The 27,716-nt window shown below is 36.3% G+C and overlaps 1 protein-coding gene across 3 annotated transcripts; it reads left to right on the top strand.

Annotated features, from left to right (window-relative positions):
* Positions 1–29: 29 nt before the first annotated feature.
* LOC149071655 (uncharacterized) lies at positions 30–23,838 on the top strand. Of its 3 annotated transcripts, XM_089247801.1 has the most exons (7): positions 30–287; positions 4,466–4,518; positions 15,806–15,901; positions 16,716–16,852; positions 18,605–18,748; positions 22,249–22,498; positions 23,470–23,838. In XM_089247801.1, exons 1-7 carry the CDS (start codon positions 173–175, stop codon positions 23,659–23,661), a joined length of 987 nt encoding a protein of 328 aa, XP_089103927.1. In that variant the 5' UTR covers positions 30–172; the 3' UTR covers positions 23,662–23,838. The 3 variants fall into 3 exon arrangements, with proteins under 3 accessions (XP_089103927.1, XP_089103928.1, XP_089103929.1); XM_089247802.1 differs by lacking the exon at positions 18,605–18,748 and having other exon boundaries at positions 32–287; XM_089247803.1 differs by lacking the exons at positions 30–287; positions 4,466–4,518 and adding an exon at positions 10,928–11,232.
* The last annotated feature ends 3,878 nt before the right edge of the window (positions 23,839–27,716 follow it).

Below are 27,716 nucleotides of genomic sequence, written 5' to 3'. Positions count from 1 at the left end.
GAAGAACTTCGAGAAAAACCAGCCTCGTCGGTAACACCTCCGGACTGTAGCCATTTCTTTTTCCTACGCGACTTTTATCTGTTGGCTTTCCTGGTTGAAGAAGATGGCCGTATAAGAGGCTCGATAGTATTCGCAGAGAAAAAGTATTTGTTGAGGAATATTCAAGTCGGTGATGGCGAGGAGATCGCAATTGTTCGTGGGTCGGTTGCCCTTGGATTCCCGAGAGAGAGACATCGAGGACATATTTGAACGGTATGGGAGCATGATCCGATGCGACGTCAAATATGGTGAGGCCTATTTATCGTATTCCATTTCAGTTATTATCAAATTAAACACCGTAGCTGCCGAGACTCCCGAATTTCTACTTCATTTCCCGGACTCCCGAGGAATTCAAAAAATTTCCCGAATTCCGACCGTGATAGTAATATTTAAAAAAAAAAAAAAATCCCTACTTTTGGGGAAAAAAATAGTCCTAAGGGATTTAGCAGGAGAGAGAGAAAAAAAAAGGATAAGGACCGTTGCATTTATTTTTTTATTCGCGAAATGACGTCACAGGTGTAATGTAAATTGTCGCCATTGCGTCGAATTTCACGAAAATCTTTTATTTTGGAGGGAGTGGAGCCAAGGAATTCGCCAAATAGCCAGTTTCAATTCGGCTTTTCGACATCGGAAATTGGCGAGATGTGTATTTGAAAGGATGACGTCACTCTCCGCTAGCCATACAAACGTTTTTAACAACTGGCTGTTGGGAAGAGATGAATTTTTTTTGGAAAGAAAATTCAAGTGCCTATGCAGGGAATCGAACCCACATCCTTTCCACTTTCTGGGTGAATGCACTAGAGACTCCAAAGGCAGCGAATCTCTTGATCTTTCCTTGGAGCTCCTGTACACTGAAAGGGACCATACATGGAGAGTCTCCATCTGGTGGCAGTGGCAGCAGTTGTGAGCTTGGCCTGAGTGCTGTTGAAAGATCGAGAGATTCGTTGCCTCTGTGGTCTAGGATGTTCACTCAGGAAGTGAAAGGACGTGGGTGGAATTCTCTTTCCAAAAATTCATCATACAAATACAACGCCACAACAGGCAAAATGCCCGGAACAGCTTTGGTATAAGGGACAGGTTGGCGATTTTCGGCGACTTTTTTTTCCCGGCGCCAAATATGTCAGACGGCCCGAGAAAAAGCCGCCAGACACTATGTGCGCCAGAAAAAAAAAAAGTCGCCAGCATAGAAAACAGTAAAAACAAATGGCATAAACAAAAATAAGCTGTGGAGTATTTAAAAAATAAAACTGGATAAAAAAAAATGAAATCAGGGTTTAAATAAAACCTGGACCGTTGTGAATAAATAACGGTCCTGCTGTATAAATAAAAATATTCTATGTATTATAAATTAAAGCCCGGACTCTCTTTCCGAGAATCCGGGTTCTTATAAATAATCAACGGTATAAAATAAATAAATAAAATAAAAAGAATGCAGGGGCATCCTGCATGTAGAAAAGAATAAATATTGGAAAATATTAAAGGTACAACCTGAGGGAAAAGATGTCCAAAATAATTCCAATTAATCCGACACACACACTACATCATATATACGGAAGGAAGAGAAAATATGAAGAACTATCCCAACGGTTTTTCAAAACGCTGCGGCTATTAAGTGACGTCATTTGGAAGAAAAAAAGAGAGAGGATAGAATGAGAAAAAGAGAAAACCAGTTTGAAAATGGCAGTGAAACCCGTTTGAAAGACGCGCTAGGACGCTAAGAACATGGAAAAACAACAGTCAGCGCCACCGACTGGCAGAATTCTACGAACATTCTGGAACAACGACAACCCAGCAGAACAACAACAAACCAGAGTGCGCCAACGATGGCAACTTATCGCCTGAAAAAAAGTCGCCAATTTGGCGTGTCCCTTATACCAAAGCTGTTCCATTTGGCGATTAGTTTCCCATAAGATTGGTCAGTGCCATTGTGGCGACTTTTTCCCGCTTCAGTCAATTCAAAATGGTGAACAAGGAATTAACCCAAGAATGCTAAATGAAATTTAAAAAACCATGCTGACAACTGCCTATATGTCCACATTTCAGAGTGTTAGTATTCTAGGTTTAAACAGAAAATGTAATTTACTACATGAAATCAATCTAATATCGAAATTATCAATCGGAATATGTGGGAAATATAAAAAAATGCACAAAAATAGAATTAACTGTTAATATATGTGATTGTTAGAAGGTTGCAAAGACTCAAATACAATCCAGATATTAGCAAGGGTGGGAACTCTGCGCCAAAACTAATATCTTGCGCCATCCTGCTCCAATAGCGTATTTTCGCATTTTTCTGCGTCAAATAGCGAATTTTGCTTCAGTATGCCCGGAATTTCGGAAAGGACGGCAAAAAAATTTTGTTCCTGCTAGCCGCGAAACGTTTCTTCACGAGAGAGAAGAGCGTGTTTTATTCCACTATACTTAAACTATCGGCCCCTGATCGGGCTTTCCATCGCGAAACCCCGATATTGTCCGTGATCGTGGAACTGAATATGGCTTGCAATGCCTTTCAGTTTTAAAGTGCAAATTCGAGTGTTTCCGTTTAAAAAAAAAAAGCCGTCACTGGAAGCAGCAGAAATTACTGTAGTCGATTGTCATTGTGTTAAATCCCGATGTTTCGTGAAAAAAAATTTCATTCTGGGAGTAAAAAGCGCATGTCCGCCGAATTACGAATGTTAGTTTAGAAACTTTGCCGAATAACGAGCGTTAAATCGCTAATTTCGCCGGATAACGAGCGTTAAATCGCTAATTTCGCCGGATAACGAGCATTAAATCGCTAATTTCGCCGAATAACGAGCGTTAAATCATCAATATCGCCAAATAGCGAGCGTTAAATCGTCAATCTCGCCAAATAGCGAGTGTCAGATCGCCAATCTCGCCAGATAATGAGTGCTGAATCGCCAAACATCGAGTTGATTGTTCCGAAATTCTCTCCCATTTTGCAACAATTTCTTTCCAAGAATTAAAAAAAATAAAAACTTATAAAAAATTTTTAGCTTATTTGAAGTGCGGCTGTTCGAGGCAGCAAATAGTGCCCACAGTAAGCAAAAATCATCTTAAATAGACGGGTGCAAAAAATTTTATGATAGCCGCTCTTTCAAACAAGGTGTCAAAAGCCTAAAACACAAAAATCAAGCTGATGAAAAGATGTTTGATAACAAAAGACAGTGCAGTTTTATTTTGAAAAGGGTTAAGGGTTAACGAAAATATTCTTGTTAATTTCACTGTTCCAATTTATAAATATCTGCTCCGAATCTCATATTTTGCTGCTCCAAATCCCAAATTTGGTGCTCCAAATCCTGAATTTTGCTGCTCCGAAATGGACTTAGTCACTTCCCACCCCTGTATTAGGGTTGCCAATTGTTGGATGACAAAAAGGCCAAATGTTGAAGCTGGCCACACTTATGGGAAAATTAATTTCTTTGATTACCTTGTCTTTGTTGCAGTTTGGCTCTTGCAAGATGCTTCACTGCTGGTGTTATTTTTCAAGCTGTCATGCGGTCATTATATATTTTATTCTGCTGTTTTCATTTTGGTTAAGATTCTATATTCTATAAGTGGGGTTGCACCATGTTTGGCGATTTTCCAATTTCGCCAGTTTAATATTTTGTCCCTTGCGACCTAGAATTTTTTTTTCTGCTTGTCAAGCACCTTTCACATGGTAAAAATCAAGATGGATGGCAGAAAACGTCATGTGTAATGTTAAAAATCATTGTTTCAAGTTTTTTCTGTTGGCAATGTCTAATCCTTGTTTATTTTAGATCCGTCTTTCTTGCCCATAATGTACTGCTAGCATTGTTTCGAACAGCGATTGCCAACCTAAGCACAATGTTTTTGCACACTGTTCTGCGATGAGCCCTCGGCATCACTGGAAATTTGTTTCCATAACAGTGTTTTCTACACTTTTTTTAAAATTCTTGCAGATTGTTCTGCAATAGCATTGATACCACAACTGTGAAATCTTCAATCATTAGCATGTGCGGTTAAGTAGTTGTAGCACTGATTGTTCTGCATTGCAGATTTTTGCATATTCTGCTTTGGGGGAGAGGGGTGGTCACGCCAAGAAATTTGGTTGGTGGTGGGTTTGCCAGAATAGAAACACAAAAACCAAATGTTCCATCAGCCAAGGGCTCGTTACAGAACAATGTAAAACATTCTGCTTTGGGGGTATTTCTACCCAGTCTTATTTTTGTGTTCGCTTCCTTTTATACTAGTTCTTTATTCTGAAGAAAAACATTTTTTGGAACAGTTATAGAAAGTTAGCAAAAAGGCATGCATGCATGCTAATGATTTTCTTGAGAAAATCGCCTATAACTCACAAGCTTAATGAGTATACTTGACTTTATTATGTTTTCATAATTCAGTTAGATTTGGGTGTCAGAGTAAGATCAAGAGTATCTCAATTTCTATTTTTTTTATTAAATAGGCACTGGTATGGCATATGCTTTTGTGGATTATGAAGACAAAAGGGATGCTGAGGTATGAACATTATTTGTCTTTTTTTAAGTTTTATGTGTACTCATTGTACAATACATAGTCAAGTTTAGGTAGGTATTGTTTCCAATGTTATGTCCCTTATGTGTATATATTATATGTAGGTGCTTTAGGATATGAAGTTTGTGAAGGGGGATTGGTAAGTTATATGTCGATAGCTTCAGTTTTGTATGCTGCAGCTAATGTATTTTCTTTGTCCTCCACCCAGGGTTGAAGCTTTTTTTTTTAAGTAATTTTTGCAAGAATGAATATACAGTAGGTATGAAACAAGTAGACATAAATCCATCCATCATTAGTATTTTCCTAAAGTTTTTTTCCTCATTTTCACTGTTTTGCTAAATTAATTTTTTTTTATCTAGTTTAAATCCTGCATCCATCGTGGGCCTCTCCCCATGTGGGGGGTTGACGAAAAGGGGGGGGTGTCTTGCCCAAGATTTAAATGTATCATTGTACACATGCTTTGTTTTTTGACAATAAATTTATTATAGAGGGGTCCTGACAAAGAGTCCAGCCTAGATGGGCTCTACTGCAGAGTGTGGGAGACGGCGATGTGGTCTCCACTTAGGTTGTTTACGAGTACCATCATCTTCGGGAAGAATTGACATTTTATGGAGGGAAATCAAAACCTTCTTATGGGGTAAAATTTTATTACCTTGCCTCTGCCATAAATTATGACAAATATCATAGCTGCCAAGTATCCTGGATTTCTTCTCCGTCTCTGACTCCCAAAAAATTTGTATACTTCTTGAATTTTGCCAGTGGTTATGAAAAACCTCCCAAAGAATTTACCCGGGAAAAAGACTTGCTTTCAATTTTAATCCTGAAAATGATGTTGCGAACATAATGTAAATTGTTACCATTACGTCAAATAGCAAAATATTTTGGTGGGAGAGAGAATAACAAATTCACCCGATTTGGTTTAGGTCTTTTGACATCCAAAATTGTGAGATGACTTGTATCTGCTTTGATTATATGTAGGACCATAACTAGATACTTTGTCAGCCGGGACAAGCAATGTATTTGGTGCCGCCATTTATTGTTAAGGAGCAGTTAAAAGGTGAGTTTGGCGTCCCCCATCTAGTGTGGCCCTGACCATATGCTGTTGGTGATGCGTTGGTGATTTTTTTTTGTTTTGTTTGAGAATAGTAATGATAGGTAATTTAACCTACTGGTTGTCAACTTGGTGCTGGTATTCTCAGAAGATAGTTTTGAAGAATAATTTTAATTTCACTCCCTTCTAAAATTTTAACTTTTTAATGGCCAATGTTCCGATTGGGAACATCGGTTTAATTTAAGCACTTATGCCATAAATTTAAATTTTTTAAATCAGCTATTTTTAAGGAGAAATAAAATTTTATTTTTTTTCGTTTTGATTTTAATGTTTCTATAGATATTGGCAAGTCCAGAAAACATACGAGAAAATTTCTTTCATGAATTTTGTGGTTGATATCTCTAAACTAAAGGATTAGAACATAAACTAAAGGATTAGAACACACATGAAATAAAGGAGGAATAGAAAATATTAAAATCTTAGTTGGGCCTGTAAACGGTTAAGGGGTATTCTTGGTGTTAATCAGCAATAGTTTGTTTGATGCCATGGTTTTACGAAGGGGGAAAAAATCGCTATATTGTTTTCAAAAATCCCTTTTTATAGTTCTTTTTTTTTGTGTAGAATTTGGGGCTCTAGGAAAACCTCCCTAATTCTTATTCTCCAAAGTTGGCAGCTATGCAAAATTGTAAAATGTTTCATTTAGCAAGCCAAAAAATATAAACATTCGCCAAATGGTGCGTCAATTTGGCTAATTTCTTTTCCCATTTGGGTTTCATTTTGTCTGACTATCTCTAAACAGTTCTGAGAAGTCCATTGGGAAAACTGGTGATATTGTCAGCGTTCATGTGTAAATTTCTTGTGTTGAAAACTTTTCAGGAAGGAAAAAATCATTAATAGCTGACTTGCTTGAATACACGGAACAGTTTGTAATAATGCCATAGCTGGCGTTCTATTGGTCAGTAACGTCATTTTTACAGAATGTGGGAACGTGTAAAGAAGCTTATAAGTCCTGTTTACGTGCGCAAGATTGGGGGTAGCATTAGTGATTATTACCTGCATGAAAACTTTTCTCTCGCAGGGGGGTGGGGCGGTGATCCGTCAAGAGTTCCATCTTTGTTGCGGAATAATGGTGGGTGACTTCAGCCTCCTCTCCCATCATCCTTTGTGCTGCAAAAATTGCTGTTGGCTCCTTCGTCTGCCATCTTGAGCCAACCACCCGTTCAACCCACGTGACCAGTGACAACTTCCGAAAAGAAGGAATGCCGGCATAAACTAAATGGCATGTAAACAGGTTGTGGTGAAAATCCCTGTTGCCGGGATGTTTTATTGCACATGTAAACGGGACTTTAGTGACATGAAATTTTACATGAACACTGATATTTTGATCGTCCAGTACAGTGAAACCTCGATATAATGATACTCTATAATGATAAAGGATTATCAACACACATTTTATTTTTTTGAGAGACAGCAGTTTAACATTAGAATGTAGCCATTACGAAACAAAGCTTGAAAAAATATTGTTGCAGAAGGATTTATATATAGTTGTATCGTTGTGTAGCGAGGTTTCACTGTATTTTTATTTATATATTAATATTATATTTTTAATTTTAAATTAAGATTATCAGACTTTGTTGTGTAGAAAATTCCTAAATGTATTAATTTGATAGGGCACAAGCAGAAAGGCTTTTTGTTCAGCGGCATACTCAAACTAGTTCAGCACATTCTTTTTGGCACTTCATTCTCATTGGAGTGTTATTTTTTTGAACATTACCTTTCAGAGATATCTTTTAAGTTCTTGCCCTGGTGATCTAAGAGCATGTGCACGTGTATTATTCCTCAGCTGCTTATTGGGTGTTAATAATCAAAGCATCAAATACAATAAAACCTCGATTATTCTACTCTCTTTCATCTAGAGCATAGTCTCCCAAACTTTTTGTTCCATCGCCCCCCTTCATCAGAAATTTTTTCCTCTCATCGCCCCCCCCCCCCCCCCCCCAACTCAAGTAAACCCATAGGATCCTATGTTAAATCAGTAGGTTCTATCGCCCACTAGGGGGCGATATTGCCCACTTTGGGAAACACTGATCTAGAGTTCTATTAAGTGATGTATATTTTTTTTTTCAACCTGTTTTCTATTCTTTCTTCCCCATATTTATTTAAAATTAAAGTCCAAATATTGCATACAGTGGAACTTTGGTTAACAAACTTAATCAGTTACATGAACATGCTCATTATTGGAATCACATATATAGAATCTGACTGTCCCATAAGAAATAATGGAAACTTATAATTTGTTCAGCGGTTATTTGTTCACATAAAAATGACCAATAAAAGTACCATTTAATTAATATTACAACACAATAATATGAATCATGTCTGTTACACAATATTTTGAATAAAAAAAACACTAATGCCCTAAACATACAGTGCAATAATGTTTACAAATTAATTTGCTCTGAAAGATGAAAGGAAACTATCGTTTATAGCAGTGTTTCTTAACCTTTTTTTACCCGTGGCCCCCTTTGAACCATTTTTTTTTCTCGTGGCCCCCCTGTCTTACCCCGAGTATTCAACTCTCATCTAGAAGCAAGATCCTTTATATACGTATTGAAATAATTTTTTCATTGAATTTATACTGAACGAAAGTTTTGCAAAGAAAATTGGCATCCAGACCACTGGCGTAGAATTTATTGATCTCCCCGCTAGTCCGAGTTCTATCAGAACCGTCTCAATATCATGCCCTCCCCCCTCCATAAGCAAAGTGATGCTTTGGTAGTCCCATACTTTAGCTGGAAATAAACAGCCTACACATTTCCTACTTATTTTCAAAATTTATTGTACTATACAAATATCATAATGTCCCCACCTTACTTATGGACATGAGGGCCCCGGGCATGACCCCTCACAAGAGTGGGACGGTCAGAGCTGCAGCCCGGGGCCTGATATGGTTTTCATCAATTTTTGTTTTTCACACTATAATTCAGTATAGAGAAGGGAGTCTGTGAAAAATCTAGCCAGGGACCTGGGAAAAACTTCATCCTAGGGAACTTGTTGCAAAATGTAGGTGGTGGGGACCGGGTAGGTCCATGCCCTAAGACGGCTCCCGTTTTATGGGTGGTTTTGTTGGATTCTGTAAGTGTATAGTCACTAATATAAAAGCTTTATTTCTTCACACCTTAATTTTTCTTCTCAGGTCTCTGAAGCCCTCCAAACCACCTGTCATGACCCCTTTTTTCCATTTTCTTCCGTGGCCCCCTTCAGGTATCCCAGTACCACTAGGGGGCCATATGGCCCCCGGTTGAGAACCACTGGTTTATAGGATGATTTACAGACTCGTTGTTTGCAAACTTATTCCTTTTGTGACTTTTCAGGTCCTCTGAAAAAGAACCTATCCAATGACGCTTTTGCCTCTTTTTTAGGATTTCTTGTAAATGAAAAATCACATTGTTGTTGGTCAGATTTATTGCTCACACTGTTACAGCCTTATTTGGGTGATTTTTTTTTTTTTTTTTTACAATTTTGCACAAATTCCCACATTCTAGACATCTCTATAATCGCATTTGAGGGGGGGGGGGGCTCCATTTTGCTCTTGCTGTTGTGCGCAGTGGAGATCCATAAGTTTGTCTGTGATCAACTCCTGGCCGTGTGCACCTAGTACTTGGAACGTCATTCTTGTTCATTGCGTTCGTCTCCAGTCCCATAGTCTTTCCCAAGGACAGTCTTCGACAACAGGTTATTACTGTTCATGAGGTAGCTTCTCAATGTCACGTTCAATAATGCTCATCGATTTCTCCAACCAAAATTTAAAAACTAAGTGCACATAAGCATGGTTACAATGCAACATCTAGTTTTGTACCATAAACGGTCATACTGGCTCGTGTGACCGTATTCGAGTGAGGCAGGTTAACCGGATACCGTAAGGAGGAATGTTACTCACAATTCTACAGTATGTGTGTGGGCGAAAGCTTAAAACCATTGTTGGGAGACTTTAATGGGGAGATCAGCTCACGTTTGTACCTTGAAGTTGGGAACCATAGAAAACTAATTTCAGCTGACCACCACAGTGCCGATGGCGGGGTTAGAATCTGGGTCCTTGCGATGCGAGTCCGTCGCTATGACCAGATAACATGAAACTCAATAAACATTGCTGAATTTTTGCTCTTAATGTAAATCATTGCTCCTTAACTGAATTAAAGTTTTTTAATTTTTGCTAAACCAAGGTTTCACTGTATCCTGATATCTAATTGTCTTTCTTTTGTAAAATTTTTTGTTTCCTCTTTATGTGAAAACAACGAAAAAGCTACGCGTAAAGCAAAAGCTAACCATGGAGGGGAAGTTTCGAATTGAATCAATCAAATGTATAACTGAACCATCAAAATATTTTAACATCAGCAAGCCAACTGTGGATGCTGCAAAGAACAACTTCATACCTGACACACTGATGAGCTAAAGAAAAAACTATAAAGAGGAATCGGAAGGTTTGTGTTAAAGAGATGGCAAGAGATGTTATTGGTTTTGTTGATTTTTCAAGAAAATGCTCAGATTGTTTTTATGAAGCTTGTCAGATCTGGTGAGCAAAGTAATGGAAGACTTGAAGAATTTGTGCATCACCTCTGGTATACGGCAAATCAAGATTAGGGGGGAAATTATCGACCAACAAGACAAACCATAGCATATCATCAGTTGAGAAATTAAAAAGGTTTATTGCAGAAGAAATATAGCACCTCATCGAATGTACAATCGTAATACGAAACTGCATTCCACTTGAAAGTATTGCTGAAGAAAATCCAAGATATCGTTCTCTAATAGAAAATGTTTTTTAAATATTTTAATAGTCTCTTGTTTTGGCCCTTTTAACATTAAAATTATTATTCACTCTCACCCCCCCCCCCCCCCAAACTATAAATCTGTTATTATTTGTATTTAATTATCTGGACATTTCAATATACCAGAGTAGGATCAGTTTCAATCATGTCGGATAATCGAGGCTTTATTGTAGTTGGAACATTTTCTTCCCGCAAATAAGGTTGAGAAATTGTCTATCGTGTGTGTTTGCGTTGTATGTTTGTTTTTAAGTATTACATGTATTTTTTGTCTTGTCTCGCCTTTTCCCCTTTTTTATATTTTGTTGTAGAAACACATTAATTTCATTGTTATTTCTTGAATATGTTTAAAAAAACTTAGACTTTAAGAGCTAAAGTTTTTCTTTTAGTGTTATATTTTTTATTATATCGAATTTTTCACTCATTCCTAACATTTTTAACACGGTTCAAATTAGAGGAAATGGAATGTGATGAGCGTCAGAACTGAGCCTGCCTCTCGTACTCAGACAGGAGACTGACCTTGAGAAAAGATCTCTCTCTATCTCGTGAATCATCGAATTGACACACGATTAAAGAGTCTGACATATGATTTCTCTGTTGGGGTCCTCCTCCTCTAATCTGTCGAAAGAGAGAAAACGTGGTACAGTTGAATGAATTCTTTCTCTCTGCAAGGCCGTATTTCCCTGTATTTCTGTATGTGAGTTATGCAATAGTTATAGAACCTGAGGCACATTCTCTCGAGAAACAGTCTTGACTGACAGGAAGTTTAAGTTTTCTGTTCATGGAGCATTATTGTGATGATGATGTTCATGCTGCCTAATGGTAAATATTTATTTCTTAGGTGTATATATTAAATCTTTTATTATTATATTCCAAAGAATTTTTTTTTAAAATTTGTATTCATTTTCAGCTATTGCAGTATTTGGGGTGGAGGTGGTGTGGAACGAGATTAATTTGGTCAACTTCAAGATTATATCTATCTTTTGATAAATCTCTTTTATTGGATTCGCCATTTGTTCTGAATAACTTTCAATGCACCAGGATGTGTTCAGTTTCCAGAAGTTATCATTGAATCGGCTTGCTAGTTTGAGAAACCCCTTAAGCTCTCGACACATTGAAGATATTATATCTTTGACACAAACAAAGACTCCACAAACTGCGTTAATTCATAGCCTATTTGTCTTTCTAGAAAGTTGAAGTTGATGTAGCATACGAGTACCTTGCTCAACAAGAAATATGCTTGAAACTTCATTGCATTTGCAGTAGATCTCTCAGTAGTAATCTTAGATGGATTTTAGGCAGTTGGAAAGTGTCACAAGGAAGCAATTTATTCAAGTGCGTTGTTTCAAGTCTATATCAGTCATGTTTTCAGAGATCAGCAAATCTTTCTATTTGATATATAGTTCTATTTCTGAGTATAGTCTTATACGCATATGCTCTTCAATATCTCAAGCTGCATCCAGAGATCACTATTACTTCATGTTACAGAACTGTAATAGATGGGAAATTGAAATTACTCGGACATCTCAAAAGTTCGTTTTAAAGTGCTGAACAATAGCTTCTTCATATTTATCATTTTGCCTGCAGAGAAATTAAGGGGGGGGGGGGAATGAAATCCAGGGCAGAATGGAAATTGTGTTTTTCCTTTTGTAATTTCCCAGTGCAAAAGGAAATCAAAATGATTGTTCAAAACCTTGGATTTTGAAGTCTGGATATTTGAAAAACAAACTCATTTATTTGTGTTGCGGAGGGATTCGTTTTAATTTATATCTGCATGCCTGCAGTATCAGTATGAATTTTCATATGGGGGGAAAACCATGGTTATATATAGTTCTCATTATAAAGCTCATGCAGTACAACCTTGTTTGTGATATTCAAGAGGCTGCATCAAAACGTTGTATAATGTGGGAATCTACTAATTGTATAATGTGGGAATCTAATAATTGAAACTTCTTTGAAAGTAACCCGTCTCGCAAACTTGGTCAACCAAAGAAAATGTCAGTCTATGCTTTTAATTGTTTTAAATTTTGATCAAATTAATAAAATCCTACTTGAGGAAAAATACCCACAAAATTATATACTTTTCAAATCAAATTACTGGCAAAATTAATTGACATAACTTTACCATTGCTTAAATTTCTGAGTATTCTTATTTCTAGCAATTAAAAAAAAAAAACAGGTAATATTAAATTGTGTGCTTTGGAGATTGGTTTTTATATCTAAGCAATGCAATAATTCAATCCAGTTTTAAGGTTTCTAAACCAGTGGTTCGAAAAGTGGGTAACATCGTCCCATGGGGAGCAGTAAGCTATGGGTTTAATACAGGATCCTATGGATTGGCTTTAGTTGGAGGGGTGGGAATGAAAATTTTCTAAAGAAGGTGGGGGTTGCTGTGGAATAAAAAGTTCGGGAGATCATGTTCTAAATGAAATACCTGATATTGTACATATTTTCTTTTAACCAGACAGGAACCTCCTTCCCTGCCTCAAATGATTGATTCTAGAAATAATTTGTAGACATGGTGTGTGTGTGTATCACGTATGTCTCTGACAAATCTGTACGTCCCAAATGCTCACGGTGGATTTTTCGACCCTCTGTGGATATTGCTGAAGATATTGTGAAGGGAAATCGAAAAGGACATGTGGCCGTTTTTTCAAACAATTTAAACCAGTATTTTTAGAGCTTGCCATGTCAGCTGTAGATAGTCATCATCTAACTCGATTGTAATTTTTCATATACGGCAACAATCACCTTGCAGGGCTCGAACTCTTCTTACTTTTTGGCCCCAAAGCAGAATGTTTTGCGATGTTCTGCGGTAAAAATTCGCATATACATAATAGCGTTTTTCTACACTATTCTTAAAATTCTTCCAGATTGTTCTGCAACAGCGCTGGTTGTTCTGCGGCGTACGTCACACATTTTGGCACATTCTGCTTTGGGGCTTTTTGGTAACATTTCCTACTTTCCCAGCTTTGTCTTATTTTCTAATTTTTGTCTTTTGCTAATTTTTTTACCAAATCCTATCAACAAAATTTGTGTAATTGATTTTAATTGAGCAGGGAATCATTGATATATTTGCCAAATATTACAGATGTTGGAGATTGAAATTAATGATTCTGCCAAAGCCGAAATTGTATTATTTTTAAGGTTATTTGGGGTGGGGGGGGGGTATGTGGGCCGTTAAGTTAAATTTTTTGTTTCCTTAGTTTGAGGGTTCAACAAGTATAGTAGTCATTAAAAAACTTCTGTCTGGATGGAAAAAATAATTTTGTATTTATACTTCATGGTCTTGGACAGTAACTAACATTCATCATTCAGGATTATGGTGCAAATAGGTGAAACAACAGTTTGCATTACGAAGCAGTTGGATACGTGGCCCTATTCTAGGCTTGTAGCATTCAATTGCCTTTATTTTTAGGGCATGCTGAGACATAAACAATATTTACAATGCTCTGCGAAGAGCTAAAAATGAAAGTACTTCATTTGTCAAAAATGATTACACTGGCATTGAACAGTAAAATGTCCATCCTTTTTTAAAGGGATTTGTTTACAACTCAGTAAAACTATCTATCTGGTTCACCTTGTCTTATTTACATTGGATCTTGTAATTACATATTTTGCACTGTGTTTTTTAAAGTGGTCTCGAAGGAGCGTCATTCTTAAAAAACGTTTGTCTTCAAAATTTGCTGTGTATTGTCTGAGAGAGTTGACAAACTCTGCACTTTGGGGGACTAAATAATTTAATATACATATGCATACACAGAATTTTCTTAAGGGGGTTAACGTTTTTCCTGCAAAATAATGCTGTAATCTCGGCTTGGAGGGGGCTAGAATCCCTCCCTTTGCGTACGCCAATGGTAATATATATGAGGAGAGACAGAAAAGAATTATATGTGGTTGCTAGTACACTGTTTTTGCCAAAAATTGGTTTTGCAACCAAGTCATTTCTGTCATTTTGCTTTGATTTGAGTCAATCTTATAGGGTACTTAAATAATGCTATAAAAAGAGAAGTTAATTCAAAATTAAAAAAAAAATTAGGAATTTTTTTTCATTATGCTATGATTATGTTGTCTGAGGGGGTTACCTTCCCCGTCATACTTTTTATTTTTAGTCCTGCGTTTTCCTATTTTTTCTGATTTTTTTGAGTGGGGGCTTTGACCTTGAAATTTATGGCTTTTGCAGTTGACAGCATGTAAAAACTGTTTCATAAATGCATTTTCACTGTCTAAAAATTGTCTGCATTTGAGGGAATATAAATGAAGTTTAAAAATATATATTCAGAGTTAGAGTCAAAATGAAAACATATAATTGTGGTTTTGCATTGAACAAATGGAATATTTTAATAGTAAACTGTATAGGAACCAATTGTAACGGAAGCTAGACAACAAAATCAATCTAATTTTTTCTTTGACATACATGCAAATGATGATGAAAGTGCACCATTATACTTGTCATAATCATTGTATGATGTTTGATGAACAAGTGCACAGGGGCCATCTGATGCATTAATTAAGTTCCTGACTGAGAAAATATAACTGTATTGTCCGAAAAGTTGAATTGGATAGTCTGCACCAAATTCAAAGCCATTACGATTCTAAATTTTTTACAAGGTTTTTTTTTTCTTCTGTATAATTGCTCTATCTCTTTGTGACAACCATATGTATGTTTTTGCTTGAGCACATTTTTGATTGATGTACCAGGTTAAAGTTGTTTTCTACAATCCTAATTACCCAACAGAAAATTATGAAATAAAATAACGAAGGGATTGGAAAATGTTCTCTAAACTCCTTATTGAAAGCTTCCCTTATTCTGGCAACTTATTTTAAGGGGAATGGAAAGGAGAATCGTGTGTGTGTGGTTTTAGTTGTGGAAAAGAGGTCGTGGGAGTTATTTTCATGAAATTAGTAGCGATAAAAAAAATCTTATTTGGTGAAATTCAAAGTTTTCTTTGGTTGTTTTTTTTTTTTACTCAATCATCGTAACTGATTTTTTGAGGCTGCTGTAATTTTTTTCCCATATCCTCGATGATGGCTAATGCATAGTTTTTGTTTATTTGGTTTATCATAATACGAAGGTGCATTCTCATAAGTAGTTGTGAAATTTCTTATTTGCTCTAAACTACTTATCCTTTGTGAATAACTATTTAGCCTTCAAACTACGGCCTTTGTGCTTGAAATGTTTCTTTTCTCTCCACTCGTCCTGTCATGCATAGCGAGAGACTGCGTTGCTCTGATTCAGTACTTTATTGTTAACATAGATTGATAAATTAAAATTGTTAAAAGTTTTGATCTAGCTTCTTATCTGTTTGTTTTTTTTAAGCGTTTCAGTTGAGATATATTATTTGCCACCTAATCTCTGTTGGTTCTCTTTCTCTTACAATCTTATGGCAAATAGGATGCTATCAAGTGTGAAAATGGTAGGAAGCTTCATGGCCAAACCATAGTGGTGGAATGGGCAAGGGGCCCATCTAGCCGACCGATGATGCGTAAGGTGAGGACTTTGTTGTATAGCTTAGTGATTAGATTCTTATTTTTTGCTCTTTTAATTTATATTAAAGCATGTCATGTTTTTATTTTTTACAATTCTTAACTACATATTTTGATCTTCATCTCTTCAACCTTTTGTTCGTAGGCATCATAGTTCTCTTTGAAACAGTGCTCAATGCTTATGTCAGATTTCTGCTATCGAGCATTTGATCAACTCTTCAATAAAATACTCTGTGAAAAAATTACATTTAAGCATTAGGATTAAATGTAGATTTCAAGCATAGGTGTCTACAGAATTTTCTCAGGGGGGATTTCAATTTTGTTTTCTTCTCAGGGGTTTATATTTTTTCCTGCAAAATAACACTATGATCTCGTCGTGGAGCCCCCCCCCCCCCCTGCATACGCCAATGTGTGTATGTAAATGTTGCTGTATGGCATACATGCTCAACACCTAATTTTATGAAAATGAACTAAGCTGCACATTTACAGATCACTTAAGTGGCCCGCTGCAAATTTGCAGATCACCCAAACGACCCACAGCTCATTCATAAATCACTCAAGTGGTCCACAACACATTTACATGTTATTTTAAGTGACCTGTGGCATGTTTTCAAATCAATGAAGTGGCCCATTCTCTCCTAAAGGTTAAGCACCCTTGCCTCTGGGGGGGTTGCTCTCTGTTTGGTGATAAGCATAGCAGTGCTTGGTTCTCGGGAAAGGATGAAGATCCCTATCATGAGCTTTAGAATTGTAAAATTGTAATAGTTTAGAATTAGTTTGTTTAGAAATGTTAAAAAAAACTGTCTTTATATTTATAGGCTAATGCAGAGTGTTATCGTTGTCATCGCACTGGCCATTGGGCGAGAGATTGTCCTGAACTTGAAAGGGATCGTTACAGCTCCAGGCGATACCGTTCTTCGTACTCTAGGTCGAGATCACGATCACGGCGCAGCAGGTTTGTTGAATACCTTGTTACTTTTTTATGACTTGATTAAAAACTGTAACATGCTTTAAAATTTATTAGTGGTGTGGATAATATATAACATGATGAAAGAATATGGTAATGAAGATCAAAAGATTTACAGAATGCAACAAAAAACATTTACTGGATTGTCTTGTATTGCTGAATTCATGGAGCAGCTGGTGATTGGATGTCAGGATTTTGATTCCATGTAAACAGCAATTACACTTGTGTAAGGTGTCTTATTTCAGGGCTGGACAAATCCTGGGCACTAGGTTGCCATGGTAATTAAGAAATTGGCATTGGCACCTGAAATATTCTTTGTGTAGTTACGAAATTTCAAGCTGAGAGCTATACAAAATGTTTGGAATTTATAGTAGCTTATCGGTCTACATATGAAAGGCCACTGCCCTTAAAAAGTCAAAAGAAACATTAATTTGAAACTTGTTCCTTTGAGTAAAAAATTTTTGTGGCGCTTCGATATTTTTTTTTTTTTTTTTTGCAATTTGTCCAGCCCTGTCTTATTTATTCCACGTGTGGAATGTGCAATCAGTGTTTTTTTCCCATGTGTCTCCTTTGCTTTCTGGTTTGTCATTTTTATTTGCTTCAATATTGTTTTTAAGATTTAAAAAAATTTGATATGTTTTGAAAATATTTATATCCATAAAACTTAGAACCGGAAAAGATTTTCTGAGCAATATCCAAACCTGTGCGTAGGTCATCTATGCCACACTTGACGTTGAATTTCAATTGCCATTCAGGTGTTCGGAGCATACTTGTATGTCGAGGAGTGACTATAGACCAGGGCTGGACAAATTGAAAGGAAAAAAAAAAAAAATCTAGGAGCCAGAACAATTTTAAGCGCAAATTTTTTTTACCAGAGAAAGGTTCAAAATAATTGTGTTTTTCAGGGCACATTTTCTATCTTTTTCAGGACTCTCATGTTGACAGATATGGTGTTATAAATTCCAGATATTTTGGGCTGCTCTCGGCCTGCAATTTAATAACTACGCAAAGAAACTTCTTTTTTTTAGGCACCAATATCAATTCTTTAGTCACCTGGGATTTGTCCAGCCCTGCTATAAGCATAAATGGTGCTATTTACGATATTTTAAATTTTTCTTTAGTCGCCCAACATAAATCATATGTTGTCTTAAGACAGTGCTTGACAAATTCTGGTGGCCACAATGACTAAAAAATTTATATTAGTGCCTTGAAATTTTGTGTTTGATTCTAGCTCGGCAAAAGAAATACATTTGGTTTGTGCCTGGATTTTTTTTTTTATCAATTTGTCAAGCCCTTATCTAAGATGTCTCTTGTGGAAGGAGTTGGTTGCTGAAATTGTTTAAGGAAATGTTTTCTTTCTTGTGATGTGTAAGCAGATGATGATGATAGTGCACTATCGTTATACTTGTCCCTACCATTCAGTATTTTTGTTGATGAACAAGTGCACAGGGGCCATCTGATGCATTAATTCGTGCATAAAATGTCGTAACGGAATCTAATAGGTCTAATATAATTTCGAAGGTTATGTAACAGTCAACTTATGGGTGCTTGCAAGGTTTTGAACTTTATAGGATCTTATTTTTTATTTCGCCGTATTATAAGAATCTTATCAATATTCAATACTGCCAAATTAGCTTAATAGATTTTTTTTTATTTTTAATTTATTTCTCTCGTATTATTAAAGTAAATGTACAGGAGATCATGAGAAGTAACTGTTGCTCATTCTCTATCATAATCTAGACGTAGTCGCAGTCCTAGCTCAGGCTACTACTATCGCGGACGGCGTCGTTACAGAACGCCAAGTCAGACAAGATCGCCTAGCTATAACCGCTCTAAAAGACCCGTGAAAAAGCACTCACCTTCCCATTCAAGCTCCCGTTCAAGGTTTGTGTATCATTTATTGTATGCTCATATTTCTGGCATGCTTGGGTAATTTCTTCCTTTGTGGGATCGAAAGACTTAATTTAAATAGGTTATTTCACTTCACATGAAGAAATTTTTACTTCCTATAATTTGATTTATGGTTGTATATTCTTAATTCACTAAATGCAGTATTTTAAATTGATTAGTCTTAATTTATAATTGAATATTTTCAAATGCAGACCCTGTGATGACTTTTACTGACCAGAAATAACCATTTTTAACACGTTGACGGGAGATGCAAATCTATGTTTCTCATGATCAGGAGGCCGCAAATATGTGCTGTTTTCGAGCATTGAAAATCAAAGGCAGTGAGTTAGGATCTGGGCAAAAATAGTCTTAATTCTAATTCTCCGAGATCAGCAGTAATGGGATTTTGCTTAATAAACCATTTTATATTTCCTTGAATATATGCATTTATATTTCATATATGCAGATTGGTCACAAAATAACTTTGCTGATTTACAAGCCATTGCAAAAATCAACAAATGTGAATAAAATACGAGATACATACTGTATTTTAACATGTTTCTAGAAACACGCACCCACTTTCTGGTTTTCATCATGGCAGTGGAGACCATTAAATTCCTCGCAATCAGCTGCATCCTTTGGTTCATTACAATCATCAGTCGCTTATCTTAAATTACAATTGATTAATTAGTTAATATCTATAAGACTATATGTAGAACTTAGTTAATTCAAACACTGTTAATTTGAATTTTTGATACTTTAAACTTCTATGACCTTTATTTGAGTTTTTTAGCTAATTTAATGTTAAAATTTCTTGTTTAATTCAAACTTTTGTTTTTGAATTTTTTGGATAATTCGAAGTTGTATGGAGGGGGAAGGGGGACCACCATGATTTTTGTATGAGCAAATTTAGTTTGGAAAAATTCTACAAGAAGCCAGACTTTGCTTTTCTCGATCAAGTTGTGAAACAACAAAATTTTAAATAAAATAAAATGTTATAACTTTTATTTCCTCTTTTTTTTTTTTTAAAATTTAATGCCCATTTTAACATTGTTCAGCTGGAGTGCAACGAGACTACCACTTGATACGATTATGTTTTGCAACCTATGGCTCAAGGTGTAACATTCAAAATCTCTTATCGTTAAGAGCATGGAGAGTATCGGAAAGTACACATTTTGTAATATATAAAATGAAAGTATATTTCCTTGATGGTCTATACTAAGAATGATTTGCAAAATACAAGGGTGATTGATGAAAGGGATGAATACAGCCAAATTTTTAGAATATCTTAATGAGACCATGGTAGGAAGCTTTACGAAATGAAAAAAATAGTCTAATTTTTTTTACTACCAGGTGAAAAATGACACTTTTTATTGAATTTTGTATTTTTCCTTGGTCCATATAGTGTATATACCAAGTTTCTATGGAACATATCTACCAGAACAGGGACTACATAGTGGTTTCTGTGGTGGTTTCAGTCTGAGTGGTTTCTGTGTACTGATCATATGTAGCACCCGTCAGTATACTCGCACTACTATGACCTATGTAACAACCTTTCTGGAAGACGTATTGCATTGAAACTTGGTATACACTATATGGACCATGGGAAATGCAATAATAAAAAAGTACCGCTTTTTGACATGGTGGTCAAAAATTAAACCTTTTGAGAAAAAAAAAATTCGTAAATCTTTCCCCAATGGTCTCATTAAGATATCCTAAGAAATTTGGCTGATTCAAGTGTTGATACTCAATTTTATGGACTGCAAAATGATTGGTGCAGTAAAAAACCCCTATAAATTGCATTGGAACGTGTCTTAGCATGATACACGGTGTCAGATGCAGTCAAAGAAACTCATAGAAACCGCCAATGCAGATCACATTTCTGCTGCAGGTAGTCCTTTGCCAAAGGGTTAGCTCACTAACCTCTTAAAGTTCTTTCAAATTGTTCTGCAACATACGTCACAGATTTTGGCATATTCTGCATGAGCGCCAGGTTTTTGTTTTTCATTCTCGAGCACAGACTCTGAGACACTTATCTCAAATTTCATTCACATTTGATTTTGCAGCTGCTGGTGACTGGTATATTGGTAGAGTTAGTTTATGACACCATCCTGTAAACTATCGAGACCTGAGGATTTAGCATATTTTAATCGCTGTTTTTAAAAATTCAATTAAAACTCTTGTAACAAGAGCTTCATGAGGTTCTGTACAGGTTTATTGCACATGCCCTAGCAGTAGCGCTGATTTTTTAAACTTCTAAACTTTTAGCATAAGGGTTCAGGAGTTCTCAACCGGTGCTCTGCTGAGCCTTTTGGGGCTCTGTCTGCACTTCCCAGGGGTTCCGTCGCGGCTCAAGGAAAATAAATAAAAAAGCCTAAAGAGTTCTGCTGTAAAAATTATATACTGAAAGTGCTCCACAAGTCAGAAAGGGTTGAGAACCACTGCAATCGAGACTTGATTTTTACAAACTAATTCATTTATATGTACTAGCTCTCTGAATAATATGCTATTTCAGTGTATGGCTGCCAAGTCTCCTGGGTTTTCCAGGATACTCCCGATCATTTAAAAAACCTATTATTGTGGAAATATATCCAAAGAATTTATACCATCACACATAATTTAGTACTGTTGTTTCTATTTTTAATCCCCAAAATGATGTTATAAGTGGGATTTTAAATTGTTGCCAAATTCTATTTAAAAAAATCATGTTTGGGAGGGGGGAACAAAATTAGCCAAACAGCCACCATTAATTCTGTCTTTCGGTGTCCAAAATTGGCAAGATGACTTGTATTTGCTTTGACCATGTCCTGTTAAGTATGTTTGGATTCAAGTTGGATGTCCTTTTTTTCGTGAATCAATTTGAGAGTAGTGAGGACAGGTAATTTAACTGATATTCGTTGGCGATAGTTAGCATCTTGGCACTAATCCACAATGGCGTGTAGGTTGTCACGTTTTTACAAAGGTAGTAAAATCCTTGCATTGTTTTTCAAAAAATCTCTCGTATTTATTTTCGTAAGGAATTTGGATGTGCTCAAAATCCTCCTCAATTCTCATTCTCTAAAGTTGGCAGATATGTCATTGAATGTTCTTTTTTCTATTTACAAACTGATTGTTCAAGTCTATTTGATTTTGTAGAAACTAACGCCAACTGTAGCCCACCAATAACACAGTAAAACATGTCTATTTTTCCCAATTTATTGTGATTTGTGTTTAAAATTTGTTCTACCTGTGTGGATTTTTATTTTATAGTAGTATTTGCATAGGTTTCAATAAAAGAATTGTCCACCTATCGTGAGTTAATGGTCCAATAAATTGTTTCGGATATTTTACTGGTCTTCAAAAAAAGGGTTGAGAAACTGATTCAAATGGAGCAATTTTATAATCTTTATTTCAAAAAGTATTTGGGGTTTTGATCCCCTCCCCCCCATTATTTTGTGATTGTTTTTATTTTTGGCTGCATTTTTATCTAATGTATACGCATATATATCTTACAGATCAAGGAGTATTAGCAAAGGCAAGGATAAGTCTAGACGTAGCGCCAGCAAGTCTCCTAGTCGCAGCCCGAGGAGGACCAAGAGTCGCAGCCCTAGTGTGCACCGATCAAAGAGTCGTAGCCGTAGCAAGGACAGGAACATCGACCTGCGCAAGGAGCGTAGCGCATCACCAAGGAAATCTGCCAGTCATTCTCGGAGTAGGAGTTCTGATCGTGACAAGAAGAGAGGACGCAGTTCGTCCAGAGAAAGTGTAAGCATTTTATTTTTTTTAGTTTTCTTGATTTTAATGCAGATAGCACTGCATTAATACTTCAAAGTGGTAATACCAGGGCAGGGGGATTCTTAAAATTTTGCTTTTAGTAATGAAAAATTCACATTGTCCTTTTTATTTTTAAACAAAATTTGGATTTGCAGTTGTTTCACTCGAGTTCCTGTATTTACCAACTGTATACAGGGCTCCCACTTGCCCTACTTTTTTACCAAATCCTATCAACAAAATTTGTGTAATTGGAGTAGTTGAGGAGGAAATCGTTGATTTATTGCCAAACATTAGATTGCAATTAATGTTTCTGGCAAAGCAGAAATTATATAATTTTTAAGGTTATTTGGGGGATGTATGTGGACTATTTGGTTTATTAATGTTTCATTTGCTTAGTTTGAGGGTTCAATAAGTAAAGTAGTCGCTAACAACTTCTGTCTTGATGGAAAAAATAATTTTGCATTTACTACTTCATGGTCTTAGTTGCTATTGTACAATGAATAGTCTAACGTTCATCATTCAAAATTATGGTGCACATTCTGTGTATAGGTGAAACAACAGTTTGCATTACAAAGCAGTTGGATACGTATCTCTATTCTAGGCTTGTAGCGTTCAATTGTCGTCTTTATTTTTAGGGCATGCAGACGCATAAACAACATTTGCAATGCTCAGCAAAGAGCTAAAAATGAAAGTGCTTCATTTGTCAAAAACGATTACACTCGCATTGAACAGTGAAGTGTAAACAAATCCCTTTTTTAAAAATATGGACGACGTAGTAAAAGGTTCGCCTTGACTTATTTACGTCAGATCTTGTGATTAACACATTTTGTACTGTGCTGTTGAAAGTGGTCTAGAAAAAGTGTCATTCTTAAGAAACTTATAAGGCATATTCTTTGCTTTGGGGATCATGATCATGTACGAAATGTTTTTGGCTCTTTCTAAGAAGTTGCTGTTCTTTGTAGGGTTCTAAAGATGATGCCTACAATGGAAAAACCAAGAAGAAGACCCGCGATCGCAGTGAGAGCCCTCCTGCTCAGTCTAGCAACAGAAGCCGGGACAGAAGTTTGAGTCCCAAGCGCAGTAGGTCTCGCAGTCGTACCAGAAGTCCAGTGAGACGTTCCGACAACAGTGAATCTGAGGGTGAACGGGAGTGAAATTTTGTTTTACTCATCTTATTCTTTTTTTTATTTTATGTCTTAATATTCCCTCTATGACAAATGTTTCTTTGCTCTTAGTACACGTCATGTTAGTGCGTTAAGCTCCCAAACATTTTCTTTTGTCTGAACATCTAAGTGCTGGTACGTCATGAATAAACTGTAGTTGTGGTAGAATGTTTTGCAAGTCTTTATTCTTTCTGTTGTGTTGTTTTATGAGTATTCACAATTCATGTAAGACACCTAGGAATGGGGAGCATACTAATCAGATGCTCTATTTGTTCAAAAACTTGCTGCTCCGTGTGGTATCTAATCATTAAAAAAGTGGGATATGGTTGATTTGATTGTAGCGAGTGGCTGTAATTAAATCAACTTGATTGACATTGATTTGTCATTTGACAAAACTGTTTAGCTTTTATGCATCAGGGTTTAAGCTAGATTTTAAAAAAAAATCCCTTTCGGGAAAAAAACGAAAATGGGAGGTGGAGCTTTAGCAAAAAGTTACAATGCTAATTACTAGATGTCTAATCGTTTCGTACCTCCTATATGCCTTTTTTTCGAAAGTGGCTACTATCACATTCTAAGATTTTCTTTTGCATTTTTTGCAAAATGCGACCGTAGTTTAAACCCTGCTATGCATACCATTTCAGTCTATTGGCTGTATTTATAAAAAATATATTCCGGAAATTTATGTTAAAAAAATGAAATCCATGTTTCATTGCTGCCAAGTCTTTAAGTGCTGATCATCCCAGTACAATGTCTGGTTCTTAAGGGCTGCTGTTTCAATGCGTTGACATAGTTCAGCTTTGAAAATGGGTGGTTCTGTGAAAGAATGAAGAAATCAAGTTCTACACGAATGATGAAATTTTCATCACAAAATCTTACATAACTAGAGTTGCCAACTGCTACAGATTGTCTGTAGTTTCTGTGGACGCTGTAATAAACTATGGGAGACTCTCTTCATACTGCGGAAATCGGTTTTAAAAACTGAGCCTATTTGTTTTGTCTGCGCGGAAAGCAATCTGTAAAGCCACGTCTAAAACCTGCTCTACTTCAAGGCCAAATGTGCAAAGCAAAAGCCCTGTTTTCCGTGTGGTTCACGGCGGGTCGGGACCTAGCTTCACACATGGTGCATGATCAAGCTTGTGTTGGAACGTTTCGTCGTAGGAGCTCTGATACAAATAAAACGCAGATAGGAAAGGGGGTCTATTACTGCTATATAGACGCCCATATATATGCAGGTTGAAATTGCGTTGAATATTCATGAATTATTAACACATTGCAAGCGGGGAAACATCTATGTTTTTTGCAGTCTCACTAAAGCACGGGTCACATAAAAGTACATATTTAGTAGATTTGTGCTGGAGAGTAGGTATCTTATACATATGGTGATCATTGTAAATGTGTATGGTGTTGCTAGACGACGATTTATATTGTTTCTTTCTAGAAGTTTAGTTTGTCAAGTTACTTGGTTTAACAGCTTCAGAACGTACAAGTCATGTTGTGTAAATTTGAAGCTTGTTTTTTTTATTGTTGATAAAATGAGCCATTGTGATGAAAATAGTGATCAAGAAATACGAGCTGATGCATTATCGGATTTTTAGTATGATAATTCCGAAAGTAAAAAAATAATGAAAGCTACAATGATGACATTCCACGTTCTTGAGTGCTCACTTGAACTATTTCTAACAGTTCTGATGTAGATGACTGGTCATCCTGGGATTACGTATGACTAATGTTCCTGAATCCACAGTTGATGCAGCAGTTTTTTATAGGTGACAATTTTGCCATATTTAGTCACAATTATTAAAATATCTTGCAAAAGTACATAGAGCATATATTTAAGTGTAAAATAAAGGTTGCGAAAAACGAAGCAGTTATGGATTTGTTGAGATTTTACCGAATGAGACTAAACTGACAAAAGAATGCCCGCCACCATGTACCTGCATGCAATGTGCAGGGGTGGGAACTCTGTGCCATCCTGTTCCAATAGCAAATTTTCGTATTTTTCTGCGCCAAATAGCAAATTTCGCTTCAGTATGCCCGGGATAGCGGAAAGGACGCCAAAAAATGTTTGTTCCTGCTAGCCACGAAACATTTACGAGAAGAGCGTCTTTTATTCCACTATACTTGAACTATTGGGCTTTCCATCGCAAAACCCTGATATTGTCCGTGATCGTGGAACTGAAGATGGTTTGCAATGCCTTTCCGCTTTAAAGTGCAAATTTGAGTGTTTCCGTTTAAAAAAAGGTCGTCACTGGAAGCAGCAGAAATTACCGTAGTCGATTGTCATTGTGTTAAATCCCGATGTTTCGTGAAAAAATTTTTCATTCCGTAAGTAAAAAGCGCATGTCCGCTGAATTACGAATGTTAGTTTAGAAACTTTGCTGAATAACGAGCGTTAAATCGCCAATGTTGCCAAATAATGTGTCAGATCGCTAATCTCGCCAGATAATGAGTGCTGAATCGCCAAACATAGAGTTGATTCTTCCAAAATTCTCTCCCATTTTGCAACAATTTCTTTCCAAGTATAAAAAAATTAAAAACTTAAAAATTTTTTTTAGCTCATTTGAAGTGCCCTCCCTCGGTAAGCAAAAATCATCTTAAATAGACGGGTGCAAACAATTTTATGACAGCCGCTCTTTCAAACAAGGTGTCAAAAGCCTGAAACACCAAAAACAAAAATCAAGCTGATGAAAAGATGTTTGATAACAAAAGACTGCAGCTTTATTTTGAAAAGGGTTGAGGGTTAACGAAAATATTCTTGTTAATTTCACTGCTCCAATTTATAAATATCTGCTCCGAAATGGACTTAGTCACTTCCCACCCCTGAATGTGTTAAGGGACTCGTGTGGCTCAAGCCTTTTAAATTCTAGTGCCAATGAGGTATTCAATCAAAATTTAAAAAAAAAAGGTTTTATTGTATACTATATACAGGGTGATTATAAAAAAAACTATCATACCATTCACAGAAACTGAATGAAATTTTGGCATAAGGTATTTTGATGTATGCATTCAAGAATGATATGGAAAACAAGTGTCAGTTACGGTTACAGTGAGAAAATTTCGAAAATATCAAATGGCAACACCAAGTTTTTTGTATTGGAATGCGATCTCCATTGTGAAAAACCGTAAATAGCGTTCGAACGGCAACTGTAGCATGAAAATCACTGGCGGTAGATAGGCTAAAAGTGAGGACGCCCAATAAGGACAGAGAAGCAGCATAAAATAAAGCATTTTATTGTGTTTCACAAATTTTCCACATGACCTTGTGGAGGACTAATCAGGCTGGGATCTCAGCCGAAGAAACGGTGTGACGAATGAAACGAACATTAATGCTCTGGTGCACGGCAAAGTCCTTTTTCCTTGCCTAGCTCCGGGTATTTTCGTGCTACAGGTGCCATTCCAATACAAAAAACTTGGTGTTGCCATTTGATATTTTCGAAATTTTCTCACTGTAGTTTTCCATATCATTCTTGAGCGCATACCTCAAAATACCTTATGCCAAAATTTCATTTAGTTTCTGTGAATGGTATGATAGTCTGGGGCCCATATGTCGGGATAGTTTTTTTATAATCATCCCGTACATATGTTGTCCTATAAGGGGTACCCCATCACAAAGCTGAACATTCATCAATACTGGCAAGCTTTAAGCCAATGTTGGCATAACCAATAAAAAACCGACACGGATAAGAAAAAAAAACGTGAAATTTTCAAAGCACAGTCAAGCCGCTTGTAAATAATTGAAGTTCTATTGTAAATCAGTAAAAAACCCTACAAGGCTCTGCCAGAGATCATATACTAAAAGGAAAGTCAGTGAAAGTTGAGAACTGTTTTGGTTACACGCATGCTTTCAGTTCCTTAGTCACTCTTGACTGCTTGCTGACCAAGTCTTTTGGTCAGTCACATACTTGTAAACTCTTGGTTGGTCACACCCTTGCTCTCTAAGGATGGTATTCACTGACAGGTTTTAAACTATAGTCAATTTTTGGATAAGGGATTGGTTAGAAACCTGAATTTAACCAGTGATCCAACACTGGTTAAATTCAGGTTTC

Source organism: Pholcus phalangioides, unplaced genomic scaffold, assembly GCF_987345545.1.
Source record: "Pholcus phalangioides strain wild (caught in Gottingen) unplaced genomic scaffold, Ppha-v1.0 ptg000018l_1, whole genome shotgun sequence".
NCBI classification, from domain to species: domain Eukaryota; kingdom Metazoa; phylum Arthropoda; class Arachnida; order Araneae; family Pholcidae; genus Pholcus; species Pholcus phalangioides.
The sequence above is the reverse complement of the archived record's forward strand: the minus strand, read 5'-3'. Positions and strand labels throughout refer to the sequence as shown.